At 38.0% G+C, this 23,116-nt stretch overlaps 1 protein-coding gene across 2 annotated transcripts in view; it reads right to left on the bottom strand.

Annotated features, from left to right (window-relative positions):
• Nucleotides 1-970: 970 nt before the first annotated feature.
• Nucleotides 971-23,116, bottom strand: part of LOC101870121 (solute carrier family 22 member 15-like) — a 28,431-nt gene continuing 6,285 nt past the window's right edge. Inside the window, exons 1-11 of one of the 2 annotated variants that reach the window (XM_031053205.2) lie at nucleotides 20,901-21,039; nucleotides 19,658-19,790; nucleotides 18,828-18,992; nucleotides 17,177-17,306; nucleotides 15,231-15,452; nucleotides 14,143-14,283; nucleotides 12,337-12,422; nucleotides 8,585-8,693; nucleotides 4,186-4,258; nucleotides 3,550-3,708; nucleotides 971-2,451 (exon numbers count right to left, since the gene is read on the bottom strand). In XM_031053205.2, coding sequence (XP_030909065.2) covers nucleotides 2,428-2,451; nucleotides 3,550-3,708; nucleotides 4,186-4,258; nucleotides 8,585-8,693; nucleotides 12,337-12,422; nucleotides 14,143-14,283; nucleotides 15,231-15,452; nucleotides 17,177-17,306; nucleotides 18,828-18,992; nucleotides 19,658-19,790; nucleotides 20,901-20,960 — 1,302 coding nt within the window. In that variant the 5' untranslated portion in view covers nucleotides 20,961-21,039 and the 3' untranslated portion in view covers nucleotides 971-2,427. Of the gene's footprint in view, nucleotides 2,452-3,549; nucleotides 3,709-4,185; nucleotides 4,259-8,584; nucleotides 8,694-12,336; nucleotides 12,423-14,142; nucleotides 14,284-15,230; nucleotides 15,453-17,176; nucleotides 17,307-18,827; nucleotides 18,993-19,657; nucleotides 19,791-20,900; nucleotides 21,040-23,116 lie in introns of those variants that run through there. The other variant, XM_031053204.2, reaches the window with a different exon arrangement.

Genomic DNA, 23,116 nt, shown 5'->3' with positions numbered 1-23,116 from the left:
GTCTTCATTAAAAAAAATATTAGGAAAAAGAGTTGCTCTAAGTGGAGAATTTCTAACTCTACAAAGTTAAAAGTTTACAATACCTATTCCAAAAAGCAGTTATTTGGCAAAAAAAATGTTGCCTTTTCTGATTTGCTGTGACATATAACAGCAATGAATGACACAGCTGTTTTTTTAACTTTAGGACCTAATGCACTGGTCACATTAGTCCAACTGAAAAAAAATTCTAATATAGCTGCAAATAGTTTCCTTTTTTCTAAACATGTAAAAAAACATGTTTTTCTAATCATGAAAAAAAAAAAAACAACTTTTTTTTTTTTTTTCCTAAATTGCATCTTTTTAGCCAGCAATAGCAAAATGCAGCAAGGATAACTTAAAAATCAAACAAGGTGTTGAATTGAAAAGAAGCAAAAACAGAAGTCAATGTTTCTACCCATATCCTTTTTTCTATCTTGGAAACAAAATATCAAACCAGCTTCCACACTAGCTGCAGGTACCATGAGTAATGCCAGAGTGATGAAAAGATCATTAACTTCTTTTCAGGGGCAGTTTTCAAATTATCAGTCCACAAAATTCACACAAGTCACCATAGGTAAAATTCCAGGTCAAATAAGGCAGAAATAAGGATGTTCAGAATGTAAATTATCTTTGTTACCCATTTTTCACGACGTCAAATAAAATGCAGAGGGAAAATGCCATGGTACAGCCCGATAACATGTGGCAGAAGGGAGACAGACTCCCACCACATAATGGTACCTTTACAATCCTCTTGTTCCAGTCTTATCTCTGCCTTGGGAATACAACTTTATAGCATTCTATTTCTTATTAAATTTTATTTCTTGTAACAGAATTTGAAGTCAACAATAACAAAACTTGCTCTTTACCATATCCCTGCCGACCCAATTATCCTCTGAAGAGGTACAATCAGTTACTGTAGTTATAAATATTCATGCAATGGAAGGCATTAATATTCAGAAAAAGGAAATTCACAGATTTAATTCTAATCCTCATGAAAGTGAAAAATTACAAAAATGATGAATAAATAAATGAGCAGAAGATAAGGGTTTGCAGCATATTCTGTAAGTTGTTTGCCATCAAGCTTCAGCCCCAAAGGTTAAATAAATGTACATGCAATCCTCCTGTACATCAGGATTATCTAAATGTTGTTCTGATTGCCAATTGATTTTCACCTCTTGGGGATCTATCAGGCCATTTGTACAGCACACACAGACACAGCACAGATTTCTTTGAGACATCTCGGTAGAGCAACCTGCTTATTTGTGCATACATGTATGCATAAGTCCACATACACTTGCATGGGTGCATGTTCATTTGCAGAACTATTATATGACTATGGAACTTCCTCGAAATACAGAGGACTTTAATTGACCTTTTCCTATCAGAAACATTAGATAGGGAGCCAAAATCAAAGTAATACAAGTGGTCTTCAAAAAAGTCTGGGTAAACGTCCTGGAAAAAGCAGCACTCATAGTACCCATGTTACATAATTTTCTTTTTTAATAACAAAACTGTGTTGGCTGTCAGGAAATTATAATGTGATGCATCTATTTCAACATATATGTATTAACTGTTAACCAAACACTCCCTCCCCTCTTGCAGGAACAATTTCCAACTCATATGTAAACGTATTGGATTACATATTATTATATATATTATACAATACATGACCTATTCAGTAATTTCTAGTTCCACATTTACAACTCGAATTACATAACCTTTGCCTAGAAAGTTACTCATTCTCTCCTTTAAGCGTCCTCTTAAAGGCCTGACATAATTTTTCCAATATAGTATTATTTTTAACTTTATATATCTTTTCATGTACAACTGTATAAAAAAATTATATACTCCCACAATAAAATCTGTTTATACTCCCCTTTCAGATCTCCTTCTATTCAGGTTTCTTATGCTAGCTACATTAAGGCAAATAACCTATAGAAATCTTTGGTCTCTTCAAGTTGTGAGGTATACTGTAATTTAGAGGAAAAAAAAATCTGTAGAGAAAATTAGTATATACAGGATGCTGTTACTTTTCACGATTACAGCTTGCCTGCATATATAAGGCCATCTAAATTTTAAATTATGCACATAACTTCAATGACAACATTATAGCTTCATCTGAAGCAAGCAATTGCATTTTGTAAAATAAATTAATACTTCATTTTAAGGAGCAGTAAAGAAGTCCAAACATCTCCAGTCTGCCAAGTCATTAATGCACCAATTTGTCATCTTTTCTCACAACCTTTGATCAACTTCTTCCATCTTCTCAATTTGCCTCCACATAAAACTGTTTAACATGCTACAAACAGCATTATGGCACGAGTGCTCCAACATTTCCTGTCAGATACATAGAGCGAGAATCTTGTCAATGGAAGCTGCATTTTCCATCACAGACAAGCCTTCTGAAACTTAAGTGTTTTCTTCTAACACTGCCTGTCAGACAGAAGAAAAAGAATTACTGAAAACCAGTCTGCATGTCTGATTTTTCTTGTCCTATTTTATAGGTTAATATTAAATATGGAAATGAGAAATCTTTTTAAAAAAATGAGAAGTTAAAAACTCATTTTTTCCCATTCCAGCTGAATGCAGATTACTAAAAAAGCAAGCACAAAAGCATGTGTCGTATGACTAAAATGATTAAGTACAATAATTACCAGACAATTAAGCTAACATATAAAGGAAAAACATAAGAAACATATCTACACTAAGCCTACTTAGTTCTAAGCAAACAATTCCTTTCTTTCGGGAATTCCCCTCTCCCTCCCCTTCTTTTAAAAGTAATTATTCTGGGAAGCCATTCCCAAACTTAGGGGGTGTGCTTCACATTTTCTATTCTATTACCTGCTGAAACAAAGAAAACTTTCATTTCCCGCTGCCTAAGTTTTATTTAGTGCATATCAGGAACAGGAAAACACTTTAAATGTGTCTAACCCAGGAGACTAATGAAGGATAAAACACTTCCTCAGGTATATAGATTATGTTCCACTACAAAACAGGCACAATCCAATATATGAAAAATATGCCTAGTTGTTTTACTGTAAAACCCAGGAATGTTGCCAAATATATTGTTCCTACTATTTCAGACTGCCTTTCTACCATTTGTTTTCCTTTAAGGAAACAAAATAACATTAATTTACATGTAATTTAATACATACAGGTGACAGGAGTCAGCCTTTTCATCTTTACAAGCCAAATAAATAAATTTAATCTCCACTGAATGCGAGAGAAACAACTTTACAAAACTTCATGTACACAATCATTCATGCATAATCTAACCAATATGCATTAGATCATATAGGTTTATGTAATAGAATCATAGAATCATAGAACAGTTAGGGTTGGAAAGGACCTTGAGATCATCTAGTTCCAACCCCATTGCCATGGGCAGGGACACCTCACACTAAATCATATCACCCAAGGCTTCATCCAACCTGGTATAGATCATACTAGACTCATGTACAGATCATACTAGGCTCACATAAGATAGAGGGGGAAATAATGTAAAGCTACAGCTGCAAAAAGAAAAATTACCTCTTTACTTTTAAGCACTTGGTATTTGGGGCTCTGGAGTTCTTCAATGCTTTCAGCAATTGGCTTATTCAGTGTTTCTGGCAGAAGGAGAGTCAGGAATCCCGCTGACAGTCCAGTGATTCCAAACACCACAAACGGTACAGAATGACTAAGAGATTTCTATAAATAAAAATTCATAGTAAAAAGCCAGCATTATTTCCTGCTCTTAAAATATATGATCCATATGAGCTCCAGGCAAAACCAGAAGACTACAACTTTTCACTCCAGCAATCTGTGCAATTATTCATATACTCATAGAATAAAAAACCCCAATAAATGTCATTTCACAGAAACAGCCCCATCCCAAAATTTTGTTTACTAAAAGAACTCAGATACTGAGTGAGCTTTAGCAATATTGAATATATTGTGACAATCGTTTCACTAACAGATGAAATATTAAACACAGAACATTATCTGACTTCCAAAAAAAGATAGAATTCAAGGTATTTCTAAACATCTTGTACATTAATTCTTGAAATTGAGTGAATGCTATTTAATTTTTCATAAACCAAATCTTTTTCAAGAAAAAAATCAGCAAAGTGCTTTTGAGACAATTTAATAAATCTGAGTTACATTGTAAGTAGAAAATAATCTTACCATAGATGGCACAAATGGAGCCAAAATGCCTCCAAATCTGCAAGACATGGAACAGACACCCAAGCCAGCATTTCTGTTTCAAACAAAGAGCAAAAGACTTGTAGTTTCACAATACACAACTGAATCACGTATGAACATGTGGTGGCACTGCCAGAACCAACTTACACTATATTAAGTTATCAATGGCCTTTATTTAAAAAAAAAAAAAAAAAAAAAGGTTTTCCAAAGGCCTCCACCAGTTACAATGAAGATTTTCTAAGAGTATTTGCTAGTAAGGTGAATCACTCCCTTTCAAACCCTCATAAAGCCACCCTGTTGTGCAATCCTTCACAAAAGTTTGAACAAAGAGAGGTTTTCAACCTGCCATATAGGGCAATTTAACTGGACATCCCTATGCTGGATGGGGCATAATTTCAAAACCTGGCATGATCTTCAGACAGAAGATCCTGAATGCTATCTCTGGCTCAGGCTGTCAGTGGCAGCCTCTCTTCTGGTTGCACAGATGAAACAACAGTGCTTACCTCCAAACAGAAGCTAATTAATTGCCAGTGTGAAGCCTGCAAACATCTGGCCAGATGTGTTACTGGAGGGGCTGCTGAATTCTGCAATCCCTTCAATTTTCAGCCAAGTTTAAAACAATCCCATCTAGACTGTGATAATCAAAGCCTAGGTTAGAATAGCAGGAGTCTCTTCAAGGGTCCTTTTCAAAGAAAGTTTAAAAAGAAACCAAAACAAACAAACAAACAAAAAAAAAATAAAAACAAAACCGAAAAAAAAAACTTGCTGATAAATACAGAAATCTTCCACCTCTGTATCACTCCTAAATATGGTACTTAAGAGCTCCTTCAGAGACTGGAATTGGCACCAGTCATCACTGAGACAGCAAGAACCAGTTCACAGTGGCTGTTGTTCTCCCTTCATGTCTCAGTTGCTTCCTCTCATTCATCATCATCATCTTCGATCACACCACTGAGCTGAGCTGCTTTGGCTCACCCTCTTTCCTTTTCCTCCTCCAAAGACAGGAAGACAGTCGCAGGATTAAAGATGACAAGCAGAGAGGTGGCATGGGTCACTAGTATACCAAAACCACCCACCTGCACATCCCTTCCTAATGGCCCTTTGCACAGGTTAAAGGAAGCAGATGACAATGAGGAACTTTGAGTGACTTTGCTATAAAAATAAACAGACAAAGCAACCTTCTCTCTTATCAGGTCCTCCTGGGAAAAGGGAATTCGCAACCCACACTTCCTCACATTAAGGCAACATTAACCCAAACCCCAAAAGACAAGGTCAAGCATCTTTCCCTGTCAACAAAATCCCTGAACAGATGACACACCAATCTGCATGTGAACCATTCATTTAGAAGCAACCTTCCCACAGACTCTAAGCCTGTTCATATCTAGAGATGGAGAATTCCACAATTTGGGTTATGCAGAAGAATGCCATGGTACCCAAAGGAAAAATGTTTTGTTGCCCAAAAACTACTAGCAAGTATTCTCGAGATGCTGCACTGCCAACATCTGACCACCCAGTCTTACCTTACTGCCCTGGTTTCACCACTCTCACTAGAGCACCTACTAAACCTGACTGCATCTGCTCCTGCAATCCCATGGAGCACCCTGCTGAGCTAATGCCAGCCAAAATAGCTCTACAACCAGGGTAATCACAGCTCTGCTCAAGCCAGTTATTCCTGCTGCAGCAGCCTGCCAAAGGACACATGCCATGCAGCACTCCTCGAGGGGCATTCCAGCAGAAAAAAATTGCAGGTTGTTTCTTGTAAAGACAACCAGAGATCAAAGGGGCAAGTATTTTAAGGGAATACAAACTTTACTTACTACCATGGACATTATGTGAAAACACAATAGTTTCCCCACTGTGAAAATAGGCAAATGAGCTTTCCAAAGCTACCCTAGACAGTCCAGTGGCCCCACTCCAGTTTAACTCATCACATACAAATATGTCATGAATCATTTTCGCATGGGGAAAAAAAATCCCCAAGACAAACCAAACAAAAACAACAACAAAAACACCCACACCCACAAAACCCAAACAAACAACAACAAAAACCAAACAATCCATGAGTTTGTTCTTAAGTCTATATTATTAGAGCTATGATTACATCTTGTTCCCAAAGACAGTCTTCGCTTCTGTCCAAAATGCAATGGTATTTTTAACTTTTGTTTCTAAACTTTTTGTTCCCCGAAAGGTATTTTAAAGACACGTCAAAAAGGAAAAAAGCCCAAAGCACATACACAATTTCCGGCTCGCAGCACCTCCCCGTTTCTAAGGTGAGGTGTAGCTGTCATTACTCCATGTATCAGTTAAAGATATGCCTAACAGCTCTCACACTTAATGCTGTAAGGAGGCTTAAAGAAGGAGCAGTAATACTGGAGACATTTCATTTTCCTGCAAAACATCCAACTGGATTGAAAAAAAACAAATAAATAAAGTGCATTCCACCTCCCCTCCACTGGCTGTGAACGGTCCGTGTCTCCTCATGCGGCGGGCCTAAGCTCCGCTGTCAGAGCCATCAGGACAAAGCTTTGCAAAGAGCACCAGATGGTGCTAGTGGTTCATTTTAAACACTCACCCATCACTGCTTTTCTTGCATAAACTCCTGATACTTGCAATTACAGTACCAGAGAGATATCAAACATTTTTAAACACATAAGTTGTCACGCGAGGAATTCTCATACGGTTTAAATTAACAGCTTGCCACATTACTAAACATGAGTGGTCTAACAATGTGCAACTTCTCGAACTGCCCTTATTCTTGCACTTTCTCCATTGGCAGTCTGTGTATCTGACACACAAAGTCACTTTTTTTGCCAGAATCTTAGTGCGGATTCTGAAGTGAAACAGACCTTTTCACGATTGATTTTTTTAAAAGAATCTTCCTAATCACAAACACTTGGTTTCAAATGCACAGACACACTTCTGAAATTCCTGCTAGGTTTGAGCTGCCACGTACTTGGCACTGAACATCAGTGTGACTCAGGAAGACCGCACCGCATGGAAACACAGCGAAACAGGCAAAAGTATTTGAAATTATCAAAATATTAAAATATTTTGAGATTTATTTCTCTTGATTCTCAACTCCAGGAAAGCAGAGGGGACAGGAAGAGTCACAAACTGCCCACTTCAAGAAGAGTACAAAAGTTTGGACTGGGAGAATGTAAACAAACCCCCACACCCAAATTCCATCAGTGTGTTTGGGACTTGCATATTAAATCTAAATCTGTGCCAAGAACCACAAGCTCAGTATCTGAAAACAGACAATCCACCTCCACCCTCACAAGTTTGACTGCAAAACACAAAACCTGCATTCAGAGTCTAGCTTTTTATGCCTCCAGAACATATGGCAATTTGTGAACCTCACAAGAGAAAAAAAGCCAATCCAAGGAGTCACCCACATTTTTATCTATACACACCCCACGCCCATACTTTCCCCCATCAAGACCTCAGTGTCATAGAATCAAGTGATTTATGTCACTGCTTTAATTGCTTCTGCAATGCTACAGGACACATCCACCAAGCTGGAATGCTTTCCTACTCCACATCAGCTTTCAACTTTCCTGCTGTCTTTAAAGGACTCAGTTTCTGCAGTAGTTTTGTAGTTGCTGCTTTGGAGCAACTTGTGCAATATGGCTAAAATTTTGAACACAGAGTACAGTTCAGAGAATCGTGTCAAACCAAGATGGGGTGAGAAGAACAACATTCTGTGGTACTGTATTTTCTTGTCTCAGGTTTATCTTGGGACAACAGGAAAGAGAGTAACCTCACAAAGAGTCCAAAAAAACTATGAAAAACAAGGTTTTAGCCCCCTTGTTCATGAATTACATGGTATAAAGCAAATTACTGTCATACATAAGCTAGTAAAATTAGTTACATTATGAATATTTAATTAAATAACAGATACATATCATCACTTCCTTTTTTCAGCAAGGAAACAAACATAATCATATGGGAGATATAAGTACATGGATGTAATGTAAATAGTCCTTACTGCATAGTCTATGTTTATGCTTAAGTCAGCATATACTTTCATCACATAATTATGTTTGGTTCTGCATCCTGTAATTTTATCCCCCAAAATCAATAGTATAAATGAGAAATACAGCACCTAGCATTGCAGTATAAGAAGTTGTTTTTCCTATTTTTATTCCAGATTCAAAGCTAAAGGCAGGTGCCACAAACAGCCCAGGAAACTGCATTGGTGCAAAATGTGTGACTGATACAAAAAACCCATTCAAGCCCTGTCAAGCTGCCTTAATTACAAAAAGAATTCATACCAATATTTCAGGTAAAAGTCATTACACATAAATATTAAAGCACACCAGTAGTCAGTATCACCATGCATGAAAAGGATTTTCATTTACCTAGATGCTCTGCTAATTACCTCAGTACTGTCGGGTACAGTTCAGATGTATAAATATACAAGATGTTGAAAGCAGCACTGACCATCATTTTTCCACACAAAGCTAACAAAGTAGGACTGAAGAGCAGACCTTTCAGAAAAAAAAAGAAAAAAAAACCAATCAAAAAACAGAAAAAGCATAAATATTCTGGTTTCTTACTTAAAAACAAAACAAAATAACTATGTTGAAAAGCATTATTTCAGTTCTTCCCAACCACTTTAAGAGCTAGAATCAGAACTGCTAATAAAATTATACTTAGCACCAAGAAAACTGGACCCATTTTGGTGGGGGAAGTATAAAACTATCACAGCTGTAAATGGAAGGGCTAAGACTTCCAGCTCTGCAGTCAGAATACCTTACCAGGTAACAGCATCTTTTGACAAATACAAACAGACATCATTGCCTCCTTAACTAATTTATTAGAATAAAACCATAAAACTTGATTCACCTCAACAGTTTATTGGCTCCCCAAGGACAACCTTTTGGGGCTTAAAATGCAACAGCTTTGTTGCTGTTGGAAAGAACAAGTGCTAATGCAGCCCAGTTTACTAATAGACAGAGCTACATTGGCTAAACTGAAGTGTGCATCATTTAAAGGCCAAAAGAAATCTGTCTTTCATTATCCTGATTTGATTGCATTAGCATCATCCATTTTAATTAAAAAAAAAAAGATAATTTAATTTATATTTTTTAATCATAAGAAAGAATGAATGCTCTGATTAGCTGCATTTCAGGTTCTCTTCCCCAGCACCAAGTTCAGTATGTTTTGGTTTGGATCAAATTATGTTGATTAAGTAATGGAAAATCTGATTGCTTCTCAACTGACTTTTAATTTTTGCCCTTCTGTTCATCTGATCAAGTCAGATTCTATTTCAACCAAAGCAGAAATTCATTTGTACATAAGCTGAAATCCAGAAACTTTATTTAATGTCTTTAAGTGTGATGCATTTCTGCAGTTATTTCTATAATTCAAGCAAAACAGATACAACATTTTCATCCAAGTTCCCCTTTTGCTCAGTGGAATGTTGCATACAGTCACAAGATGGAGAGGTGTACACCTGGTCCTCAGAGCCTGTCAGAAAGCTGGGATATCCCTTTTCTTCCATCAACCAAGGTGAAATGATGAAGAGATTTGTAATTTTCAAACATGTTTTAAAATTTGCTGTTTCTCTCCCAGGGAGAGTTAAATTAAACACTGCACATCTATATATTAGAAGTGTAGCACTAGTGCACTTGGGAAGTTTTGGTCTTACTATCAAAACAGAAGAAAGAGTCTGTCTAGACAGAGAAATTAGCACTCAAGCTCAGGAGCAAATTTAAAATGCAGTCTTCTCCACGTTCCCTCCCTCAGGGGAGGCTGAAGGCTGGGCACATGGGGAATTATTGCAGGATCAGAACCTGTGTTAAGTCTCTGCACATCGACTTTCCTGGGTAAGCCCAGACATTGACATTACATCTTCCTTAGAGCCTTGGAACACATTTTTTGCAAGTCTTGCGGAGAAAACAAATGGTTACAAAGATGCTGATGTTTAAGGCCTTATGGAATAGGAGTTATGTCATTACTAGTCTCATTTGCAGTGCCATTATGTAGATTCACCCTCTGGCTGTCATCTTCATGAGTAAAAGTTCTTCTAAGAAACTTAAGCAGTACTTCTAAAACTAAGGAAGTCTTTAAATTTACTTCAGAAAAAATATCCACCAAGAAACGGTCGTGCTCAATGCAAAAGGAAATACCTGACATTAACTCAATTTTGTCTCAGCTCTTGTTAAAGAATTACAAATTTTCTTTCTTCAGTGAAAAGTGTATCAATGAAAGTCACAAAAAGTTATGTTTTCAGCATAAGAAGATAAATATAAATTAAAATTAAAATCTATGTACCCCTAGGCTAGAAGTCTCCTTTGCTTGCTATAGCATAACGCAGGCACAAAAAGCGATGTCTTCATGCTTTACAGCAACTTTTGAAAAAGGGTATTACAATTCCATTCCCCCTCCACTGCCACTGTCCCTCACTGTCTTCCAATCTGATACACAAATTAACTGTTGAGTTCTAAGTGATAAGGTAAGAGGAAGCTGAGATATATCAGTTTTACTTAACCACTGAAGAGATTTTTAGTCTCAACCTCAGTACAGATCTTTAATAACAGTGTTCTTGGTTTATTCCACAGGGGAAATTACTTTTATCAGATTCTCAAATCAAGTGAAGGTTACAGACATGAGAGCCAAGTGCCCAATCTCTCATTAAAATCTTAAATCCCTTGTAATAAAACCAAGGATCTTCTTGCTCAGAAGCATACGGACTTAGACAAATGTAAGAAATGCTCTCCTTACTGATAGGAGCATCAGACTAGAGATGCAACAATCCTCACCTATCATCATTCATGCTTGGAGCCAAATTTCTTCCTACTTAATTGACACAGATCACTCTGAGCCAAGAACCAGCTTTACTCATACCACAGTGGAAAGTAAGACGTTTTAATGGGGTTAAAGTTAAGTCAACTGGAAATGACAGATTTCCTGAAATTCAGCAGCTCTTCAGGAATTATTACCCTATCCTGACTAGTCACTACTGCTTTTATTTTGTTTTAAAATATAGAAAAAGAAGCTCAAAGAGCAAACTTGTTGGAACAAAGGAAAAAAACCTCTCAATAAAAGGAGCAGCAAAACATCCAAGGACTTGAATTAATACAAGCATGGCAAACAGGATTACAGCATTTTTTATTTCTCTCTCCCTTTTTTCTTCTTGAGACTTCTAAGATCAGTTTGAACTGGATGCCAGACAGCATTTACAACTGTTAGGGATAAACACAACCTACAGAAGGCTGCCTTGTAATCACATCACTGGTGCTTCTCAGTCAAAACATTTTTATGGTTAAAGAATTTCTACTGAAGCAGTTTTAAACAACATACAAGAAACCACTTCTGTTAGTGTCATACAGACATGAGTTTTCAGTACCTAAGTATTAGTAAAGAAAAACTGTACTTGAAATGGAAAGTGAAAATACAAAACTGAACATGTGTCACTGACAATGTTAAAAAAAAATTGTATTTTGAGATGAGAAATATACTTGATGATAGATACTCCATGTTACCATGACATGTCCTCACAACTGCATAGCGCAGCAATACGCATCATGAGACTCAGAAAGGCAGCAAGCTTCTTGCCATCCCCATGGCTTCCATATTGCAAATCTTCCATTTCTAATTTTCAAGTACCAAATTATTTTTTAAGCTTTCTAGTTGTTTGGGGTTTGTAATGATGAAATAACCTTCTAATGCAGGAAAAATTCCATTCCTGTTTCTATAAATATTACAGGCCACCAAAACAAAATTAAAATTAAGCTCAGCATCCCACATCGTCAAGATCCAATCAAACTAACATTACACTGCACTGCAGTCTGGCTATTAAACCCAGTATTTTAAGATAAGTTGCTTAATAGTGATAAATGAAGGCAGTGACAGTATCTGAGACAGAATGTCATAGCTTGGTCAGACCTTCAAAGAGCCAAGAGTCAGACAAACCTAGTCAACTAACAGGATCAAATTATGCCTGCAACAAGTTAAAAGCAATATAGACAAGACCCTGGCTTCCTGACTAGGCCCAGAAGAAAAAAGAGGTATAAATGGATAGACCTTTAGGCCCTCATATACTTGGTCACAAAATACTCATTAATTTGTTTTGTTAGCTTTTATCTAAATTAACAAACATCTACTTTAGCAGCATTACACACTTACCTGCATTTGTTGGTACAAACATGGTTAATACACAGGCAAATCCTGCAAATATCAGAAAACGTGTCATAGTTTTACGTCTTCCAGACCTAGAATCAAAAGAGCATCCAGACAAAGATGGAAACAAAGTCCTTCTGTATACTTTTAATTTGTATGCAAGATACCAACTAAACCTATTGTAACTTGGTAAGTGCTTCAAATCTTGCATTATTTTCCTAGTTCTGGTACTGAAGTCCTCCCACAAAAGTTTTCTAATTTCTAGCAAAGCTCTGATTTTCAAGCTATTGAATATGTAGCCTTGAGAAGAACCCATCTACTGCAGCAACAAGAGCTCCATCTTTCCTTCTCTATATGGGCAAGGCAATGGACCCTGTCACCAAAAGGGTACTACAGTGCATACATGCAAAGATCAAATTTCATGTTGGTCAAGAAAACGCAGTTCTAATGGTTCCTAATCTGAGTTTCTCTTTTACAACTTCACATAAATATATACAGTCATGACACACAGTAAAGCTGTTTTGTATGCATTTCTGTTTAGTATATGCATAGAAATAAGCAAAGGTTATTTCTACTGCTTACTGCTTTAAAAGACAACAATGGGATGGAAAACCACCAGTCCATCTCCACATCTGCCATATTACAATTTATTTCATTATTTGAAAAGGATCACAAATAGAGATATGCACAGTAATAGTTTGCAGGCATGTAGAAAATAGTATAAATGCTTCTTACTCTGTGAACTCTCACAGCTGTTTCTAACTACTGCCCTACAGTAGCAGAATCACAGCTTATCTATAACAAACAATAATAATTCTAAATATTTTTGCAACAAAAAAAGCTATATTTTAAGGAAAAACTGAATGAAAACAGTGCAGCTGGCTTGTCATATTGTTTTGCATTAAGCACCTAAAACTACACACATCCTTATTTCAGGAAACCAAAAGCTTGCATTTTACAATTACTTCGACAAATTACAAAGGAAATAAAAGGCATAGAATAGGACTTGTGCAGTTTGTGCTTTAAATGCATGTCCTTGACTCAGGCTTCTTGGGCTAGAGGTGAAGGTTGGCTAGCTGTTTTGGTTTTCAGCTTCACAAAGATGACAGATGTTTACTGCCCAAGAAAACCGAAAAGGTGACATCCTCACCTGACTGAAGAAAACAGGATTTTTGCCACTGATCTCAGTGAGACTAGTTACAAAGATACTCAAACTGAAGTTACATAAAACCTTGAATAGCTCTGGGTTGCCAGACTGTTTGGCCTTTGGAAATAGCTACCCACATAAAGGATGGCCTCCAAATAGCACTGAAATGTATGAAAATAACAAGGTAATTGACCATTCATAGCTTAACAAAAACTGAATGGCTCTCACTTCAAAGTTCTCTTTGAAAAGTTTAAGTAAAAATTACCAATGCTGAAAACTGGTTTCAACTACAGTTGATAGGCAGTACAAAAGCAAGTCATTCTGGACAAAATATGTAAGAGATTTACCTAAACTATAGATACTGAAATAACTAGGCTACTCACTTTTTTTCCGTAAACACCAAGCTTTTCTTAAGAGCATTAATCATTTGAAGTACTCAAGAGATAAGCTTTTCAAAGATGAACAAAACTAAAAAAAGAGAAGAGGTAGAAAAAGCAGAATCCAATTCCTGTATCAACTGCCGAAACCCCTGCAGCAGAGCAAGTTAAAAAAAATCAACACTGTTTAGAAAACCAGGGAAGTTTCTTCCTCAGAAAAAGGTTAACATTGTTCTAAGCTATATACAGAAAATATATGCAGAAAACTAGGAAATAAGCTTTTCTTACCAGGATTTCTCAATAAAAAACATGCAGAGAGGAAATGCTGGAACTTCCACAAGACCAGAAAGAGCCACATTTAAATACAGATTTCCTCTTAATTCACCAGCATTTAAAGTTAGTCCATAGTACACAAAGCTGCAGACATACCTAAAAAAAACCCACAGAAGTTACCTTACTAACATAAGTTGTCTTTAGGACTAAGAAAGTATTTAAAAGGGAAATTATGCTGAGTTACAGATTAGCTACATTGAGTTACCTGCTAGGAAGAGAGCTCTTAGTTCCCCCCACAAGAGAAACATGGCAAAAAGAATAGTTGCTATTTAAGTAAACAAAGCAACTTCTTGAAAGAAAAAAAAACATGCATCCATACGCACAGCGCTACTTTCAGAGTTTACTGTTAGCTTGCCTTTTTTCCCCAGATTATTCAGCAAAGCTAATAACTGTAAGCAGCTGATGCTTAACTGTTGTACATACAGATTTCTTTCCTAGGATTGCTTTGCTACCATTGATTTACACAAAGTATCTTCTCCAAACCTTAGAAAGGCTTCCCCAAATTTATTGTCATTTTCCTTGGAAAGAACTATGCCCACACATCCCCACCCCACAGAAAACAACACTGGCTTTTCAAGACAGCACCTAATATAAACCTATGCAATCTGTATTTTATTTGCCTCCAATTTTCCTCCACTGAACCTGTGTAATGTGCTTTTGGGCTATTAATGCTTATTCTTGCTGCAGATCTCTACTCTTGTCTAACCCACACAGTCCTTTTCTTACTAAGGCTGGTTCAAATCCACATCCTCTCAGTAACTCCTGCTTCAGCTTCTCATTTCACTCAATGTAAATATTATGTTCTCATTGGATTACTTCTTAGTAGGTTTTGAAGCAGTTTCTAAGTAACACTGAAAATAAAACACAACAGCTATAATAATAAAACTTCAACTTTAAAACACATCATTTTAGATTATTATTGTCTGCCACCAACTGACAAATTTGATTTAGTTTTGAGGACAGGAGTTTTAAAAGGATAAAAATTTCTAATCACTTCCTTGTGCCTGACTCTGTCACAGCCTCAGTACCTTGTTATTACATACCAGATGTACATCAGTATGACAGTTCGCCACCGAAGGATGGGGTGTTTTACTAAGTTAAGGATACCAGGTGCTGATACATCCTTTCCCAAAGTTCCTGCATTTGGTTTTAATTTTAGATTTAGTCTCTCTTTTCCATTACCAAAGGCAATATATTGCAAAACATCTTCAGCTTCTTCCATTTTCCCTTGGGAATACAACCATCGTGGTGATTCTGGGAGCATACTAACAGGAAAGAACAGAAAAATCAATAATGACAAGTTCATTCCTACTAACACAGCACTCACTGAAGTCAGCCTTTCCACTTTTCAAATCAATTTTTAAAGTATTCACAGAAAATTCTGAGAAATCATTCCAATTACATTGTTTTAACTACCGAATTACACATACTTGAAAATTATACAATCATCTTAGACAAGGATTGTTGGAGATGCTTCGCAAAGCACTAAGGCATGCTAGAGGAGTTTAAATGTAAATCTTGAGTTCTGCTGAACTGACTTCTTAGTAAATGCTACACTAGCATTATGCAGGAAGCATCTTGCAACCTGTCTGAACAGCCCAGGCAGAACTTTCTTTTCATTAAGTGTATTTCAAGATTCTCCATTACGGGAAGGCTGCAAGTTGGAGTGAAGAAAGAAAGAAATCTTAAGGGGAAATTACTTCTCAGGCTCCAGTACCAGCTCATTGGTGCCCACATTAAGTTGTAAATCTCTTATTCTCCAGTATAATCAGAATATCCTTACTTACCACAACTTCGGTTCATGATTACTGATTTGTTTTGGTTGGTTTTTAGGCCAGAGAGTGTGCTGCTACTTTTATGAGCCGTAAAATAAATAATGGATTACTTTTAAGTGAACCTTCATTTTCTCTGGTACTCTTAACAAATATACACCCTACACCCAAACTAAGCTTTCACTACTTTGGAGGATCCCAATGATTTTAGTACTGGGAGAAGTAATTCTACTTCACCAGAAACAGAATACCATAAAGGAAAATACATTATGAAGAACTTCTTTCCTCAGCCCAAAAGCTTTGTTTTCCTTGACTACAGGAAGCAGGGGGTTGGTGGATTTTTGTGTATTCTTTAGACTTATTTCAAGACCAGATCTATCTAAAAAAGAATTGACATTTTTAAAACTGAAATAAAAATTAGGTTTTTTCTGTGCTGTACGCTAAACATTCCCTGTATTAACATGTAGGCAACCTACTGAACTAATACTTTAATATCTTCTACAGCTTTCACTAGTGTCAGAAGCATACAAGGTATATTACTTGATATGCTAGAAGAATATTTTGTAACACACAGTCAAGACATAGCTAGGCACTTGCAATTCCTTAAATACAGATGCATTCCATAATTGTTTTTATGCTCATGACTGTTTAGGAATTCTGAATAGGAGCACCTAAGCACAACAATGCTGGGAACATACACAAGGGACCTCAAAAGCAAGTAGATACATAGCGTATCATGCTAAAAAGGCAATTCCAAGTGCTCTCATTTATTTCCCTTTGCATGCATATGTCTCATGAAAAGAAACTCTAAAATCCCTCTAGGATCACTTCCAAAACTTCTCAAGCGCTGAAACCCTTTCTTGGCAGAAGGCAGTGTTCCTGGCTGATGCTCCAGCTCACAGCCTCTGGCAGGCCTTCCCTTCCCCAAGCAGATTTGTAATCGAGTTTTATTGGGCAGCTGGCACACAGCTGCTCTTTGCAACATTGGCCACCACAATTGTAACAGCATGCAGAAACAAAAGCCTGTCTTCTGAGTAATCCTGACCTACTTCATTTAAAACCACTTCTTCCCCCACAATAGGATTTTGCTCTTGCTTGGTTTGTAAAGCCATACAGAAAAATGTCATCCACCACTCCCTTGAACAATGACAAGAAAAAGTAACTGTTAAATTGCTGCATATTTTTCCTTATCACTATAATTCACATGAATCACTTACAAAGAAAGAAGAAGGAAGATGACCCCTGGGGTATTCGATACCAGGGTAAGGTAGCGCCATTCTCTTACACAGTAACCCAGCAAAGCATAAACAGTAATGCCAACTGCAAATGTCAAATTAGTTAATGAACCTGAAAATACAAGACCAAAGTGGTGACTACAAAAACCATTGGCAAAAGAACACAAAACCAAAAAAAACCCAACCAAAAGAACCCTAGCCCATTATAATTAAGTATAATATGCAATCCCAATGAAGAATAACCTCATATAATGTATGGGGGTTCTCCCTTTCAAAAATATAGGGTGGTACATAGGAGAGAGCAAGGGACGAAAAGAAACCTACAGACTAAAAAGAAAATCTGAGGAGAGGAAAGGAAGTGTTGCAAATGAATGATTTACTTTGGTCTATTATGTTAATCTTCAATAGAGGTAGCAAGCTGGCACAGAAACTGGAAGTTGTAAAGTTCAAGGACAGCTCAGTACAAAACCAGCTGCAAGCCAGAGGTTTATTGCATCAGAATTCTGAAGAAAAAAATAAAGGTGTTAAAAATACAGGATCAACTTGAACTCTAGAAGCCTAAAAACAAACCCTCTGCAGACTAACAAGAGATCTTGTACTAACCCAGAAACTCTTGGCTATCACCCACAAAGCCTAGCTCACAGCCAAAACCTGGGAGAGTGTCTTTAACACAGCTGAGCTCACCCAGCACCTCCCCCTCATTCAGCCCTTCTTTCTCAACAGCTGTGCAAAACTAGAATAAAGCACCTAGAGTGATAAGGAGCAGGACTGTGGTTTTGGTCCATCAGGATGCTGGCCCTGCAGGGAGAAAGGATGGCAAGAGCAGAGAGAAACAACAGGGCAAGGGAGAATGAGGGGCAGAGGAGATAGAGGGTATGAGTCAAAAATTGAACCCAGGAGAAGAAAATAAAGTACTTTAAGTGGGAAGCTATAAGTGAACCACAACTGTCTCATAACTCCCCAGGAGCCCACAGAAGAAATAAGAAAAATAGTAGCATTAGGCAACTGAAGAAATGAGAGAGAAAGAAATATGCTCACAGGCAAAGCAAGTCAGCATTTGGACCGTGTTTTTCCCCATGTTGTGCTAGCCAAGAGGGCGTTACACTCTGAGCTACTCTGGCTTTACAGCACTCTGATGTGCAAGTATTACATTTTTTTAAGTCTTGGCAGTGGCACATGAAAAAGGAGATTTAAAAACACTGGATGGTCAGCACATTCAGCAGTGGAAAAACCACTACCCAGGCACTAAGTCATTTCATGGTCCAGGGAAGCTTCAAAGAACACTTTGAATAATACCTTCCCCAAGATACCATACAACATTGTTCAGAAGGTGGCAGAATCTGCCAAAGCATGTATTCTTTTTTTAATATAATGCACTGTAGAAATTGAGAAATTTTAGGACTCAATGTACTGATTTTTAAACCCCTCCATTTTGCTATTTATCAAACTCAATTCCATCTCCCTCAATTGGCGTACCTTTCCCACACAAAGAAGAGCTTGGATCAATCTCACCACACTCGTCTGACTTATGCTACAACCAGACAACCTTGGTACAAATATAAAATATAAGGTATTGATAGAAGGAACAATACATTGTACAGTAATAAAAAGATTAAATATTCCCAAATCCCACCTGTAAATGACCAAAATGATTTTCCTACATATTCTTGTGTTAGGACAAAAGACACGAGAGCCATTCCACCATTCACAATTCCAACAAAAAAACGTGAAACTGCAAATATGTCGTAACTTGGGGCTAATGCTGTGACATACCCAAAAATGACATCCAAAAATAGACCTGGAGAGAGAAAATAAAATCAGTAATTAGTACTCCTGCTGCAAAGCTTGAACTCAAAAGAAAGGCAGGAACCACAGTCAGTTACTGACTGTAATGAGTAGTCTACAGTACTCTTGTCTCTCATCTCTCACATCTGACTTCCTGAAATCATACCATATGAAAATTACAATCATTTTCGAGTCACACACTTGAGGTTTGCCATGCCGAAGATGATGTTCTCTTGAGCTGATGTTACCATTAAACAAAAACACCCTTCCAGCTGCAAACACAGCTGGGAAACAGAACCCAGGATATGAGTAACACACCCTAAAGATGTTCAGTATTCAGGTATTAATTTTCCTCCACCCCCTCCAAACAAAACCTAATTATTGAGAACAATATGTCTAGGCAGTGTGTGGAATATGGTGCTCCAAAAGTGACAGGCATAGCAAAATCACATTACTTTTCATCTCCCACTGATATTCTACTGACTGCTATGCTGCTTAGCACAGTCATAGAAACCAATCTTAGTGTTGCTCTACTCTATGTGAAAAGCTTCTACAGATCATTGACTCTGTATCACTGAGAGCGCAGGTGACCCATGGGTAGTCTTCAGGTAGAGTGGCCCACGGGCAGCAAAGAAAGAGATGATGTTATCCATACAAAATGCCTTTCAACAATCTTACCTGAGATATATACTGGTTTCCTGCCCAGCTTGTCTGACAAAGGGCCAAACGTGACATTTCCAATAAGCAATCCAGCAAAAAATAGGGATGAAGCAAGGCTTACTTTATAGGCTTCTTGTTCAATTAGGTACCACTGTCAAAAAAAAAAAAGTCCTCATTGTTGAAAGTATCAACACCAAGTTGTTGACCTCCTCAAACAGACAAAAAACCTATCAAAAGCTATTAAAATTCTTCTCTTGCCATTTCCCACTTGCTTTATATCTGATTCAAATTTGTTCAAAGTAAGCCAACAGTAGTCCTGGTTTTTCCGTAATAGACTCTCACATCTCTTTCTACTTTCTCTTCCCCAAGAAATTTCATCACAATATAAACTTTCAACTTAATGGGTGTAATTAGTTATACCCCAATTCCCAAGCTTTGGCAAGGCAATCTATTTTGAGTTATTAAAACAAGGGAAGCCTGAACTGGTACTAGCTTAGCCATTTCTACATTGAACAAGCTTAACTATTTCAATAAGTAGGTAATAAAAATTATTCATTAACAAGAAAAACACATGTGCACTACTTCAGTACTTAGAGAGTTAATGCTGTGCAGCTCTGCTTCCTGAACCATGAGTAATCCCTGGCACCCTTCCTCATCATACACATGTTGAACTGTTGAAGAAAAGCAGGAAGAGATTATGGAAAGATGCCCTTGTTTTGTAGTTATCAACTACTCATTGGTACGTTAGTATCTTACTGTGCACATGCATTGGCAATCAAACAAAAGTTAGAAACAAATGAGGGATTTCTCTATAAAATGTGCTTTTACTTCATCCAAAAGCTAAACCTATGCAGCATAATCAAAAACTGTGAGAAGAAAATAAACTGACAGTTGAAATGAAACTTGCAGTGATTCCTGATGGGGCAAGGCACAGAGGCAGCCCCTCCGCTACAAACAAGGAGAATCAACACTCAGAAATGCACTTCTGAGACTACAAATATTTCTGACATCATGAACTTGGGAAACAATGGCAACCAGAAAATCCCAAGTGATTTTCCAGGAAAATAATTTAACTGTTTAATGCAAAATGTTATCCAAGCCAATATTTAATCACTAAGTATTTCAAGTAATTCCTAGTGTATTTACTGGAAAATTTACTTACAGCAACCTCACAAAACACATGCTTTTACTCAATTGGAACTCACATAATTGTGAAGTACAGAGAAGACATGGCTCCATCCACCCAGCAACCCACCCGTACCTGAGCTCTACCCATCCAGCAACCTGACAGACTTTGGTAGCCGGAGCAGATTCGACACATTTACAGATGCCTTCTTTAGTCAAATGTATCCAGTGTTCCAGCACTTCAGAGTTTTGGGGAACTTCTGGATACTTTGTGGTGGTAAAACTCCTGTGCAGCAACATCTGCAGCTGGTTTCTACTATAACCCAACCCAGTAGTAGATTCTACCCTGTCTCATTGGATAAATATGTAGCCCCAGAACTTAGTCTCTTAACTTTCTGAGGAGACTTTAGTAATTAAATATTTCTGGGCACAAGTCCTCAGGAAACTCCAAGTATAAAAATATCACAGTGTGTGCTCTCCAAGGCACAAAGCACTGCTGGCAATGTCCTTCTCCATGCTAGCACTCCACAGCATGCCAATTTCTTGTCTGGAAAGTGTTTCAGGCTGATACAAAGAAACAAAACAACTTAATGCTCCTGGATATGGCTGCAAAAATCAACTTCTCATAAGTTACTGACCATTTCTACAGCAAATGCAAGACACTCCTGGAGGGGCCTTCCTAAGCACCATCACTTGATAAAGTAAGGGCTGATGCCAGATCAAGAAATAATTTTAACAACTGTATTTTCCACACCCCAAGCCCAACCTGTTATTTGTGAAATCTTAGTTGTGCCAAGATTAATTACAACAATTAGTTCTTGAAGCAGAATGGAAGACCTGCTCTGGAGCATTGTTGAGCTCCAGAGCAGAACAGTGACCCTGCCAAACCAGAACAGAACTGAAAATACTTAGAGATTAAGCTCCTTCACTGTGGACTGGCTGCAAAGCGGTGGACATGTTGTGCCCAATCCCGATGTTTTAGCGTTATAAGATGGCATTTATGATGAGTGCAGGCCACGATCCCAAGTCAGCAAGTGCCTATGTGGAGCTCGACATGAACCGAGGATGAAGAAAGCCGTGGGTAAAGAAGCAAAAGTAACAGTGCAAACAAGATAAGAAGAAACTGGAATGTGCTAAGACACAATAGTGAACTGTTAGCAAGTTTTAAAGGCTAGGTTCCCATATGCTTAATTTAACCAATTGTATACTAGTCACTGTGTGCTACATTGCATATGTATCCACTAATACAGCAAGCTATTGAATATGTATCCAATCTTAATACAGCCAGTTATTGTGTATGTATCCAAGTATAATACACTAAGCTATTGTAAGCAGATGCAGACAACAGTATAAAAAGGATAGATGCTTTGTAATAAATGGCATTCACTTGATCACATTAGTCATTTCTGCGCTGCCTTTAACTCCCGCGTTGTGACAAGTGTCCCCCGAACAGGGATCCTCAGATCAGCATCTTTTCTGTTTCTCAGAGAAGGAAGGCCGGCAGGAAAGAGGGGGTGGTGAGGCAGCCATAGCGAGCACTGTCCCGGTGCTGGAAAAAAGACATCTGCAGACATATCATCTGGGAATCTCGCCCTGATCAGGTGAGCGGCTGGGGAGGAGATGGGGTCCACGCTAACCAAAGAGGAACAAGGAGTGGTGAAGCTCCTCCAACATATTCTCTCCAAAAGAGGACTGCAATATGATGGTGCCGCCTTACAAAGGCTGTTAAAATGGTTCTGTGATCGTGGCTTTATCCCCATAGTGCAATCTGCCTTTGAAGTCCCAGAATGGGAAAAGATAGGCCAGGCTCTGTGGGATGAGATCAGTAAAGGGACTAAAGATGCTAACAGATACTCTATGCTCTGGTGTTTAGTTTTGGAGACACTGCAAGAGATGAAGTCGGAGCAGGCGGCAGCTGCATCTGTCTTTGCCGCTACAGCCCCTGGCACTGCAGGAGGCGACAGTCATGGGGACAAAGTCACCGCAGTTTCTATGACTTTTGCACCACCAGTGGTACCAAGCACGGTCCCAAAACGACCCCTGCCTCGCTTACCTATGCCTGGGGGTCAACCTGGTCCTCGTTATGACGTGAGGCAGCAGAACTGTTCAGGGCATGCTGGCATAGCTGTCCCTGATTTATGAGTTTATAAGGCCAACAACGACGCTGACTGAAAGAGCCTTCAGGGAGATGCTGATGATTTTTCTGAACCGCCGAATGATGATGGATATTCACCTCTCCCTTCTTCTCCCTCCTTGCTTCCTTCATCAGTGTCTGAGTATTCTGTTCAGTTGCAAGCGGCTATGAGCTTGGGCAATGTCCAACTTCAGCAATTACTTAAGAAACTGGAAGCT

The sequence above is a fragment of the Melopsittacus undulatus genome, chromosome 4 (assembly GCF_012275295.1).
Source record: "Melopsittacus undulatus isolate bMelUnd1 chromosome 4, bMelUnd1.mat.Z, whole genome shotgun sequence".
NCBI lineage: Eukaryota > Metazoa > Chordata > Aves > Psittaciformes > Psittaculidae > Melopsittacus > Melopsittacus undulatus.
Note: the sequence above shows the minus strand (reverse complement) of the source record. Positions and strands in the feature narration are given on the sequence as shown.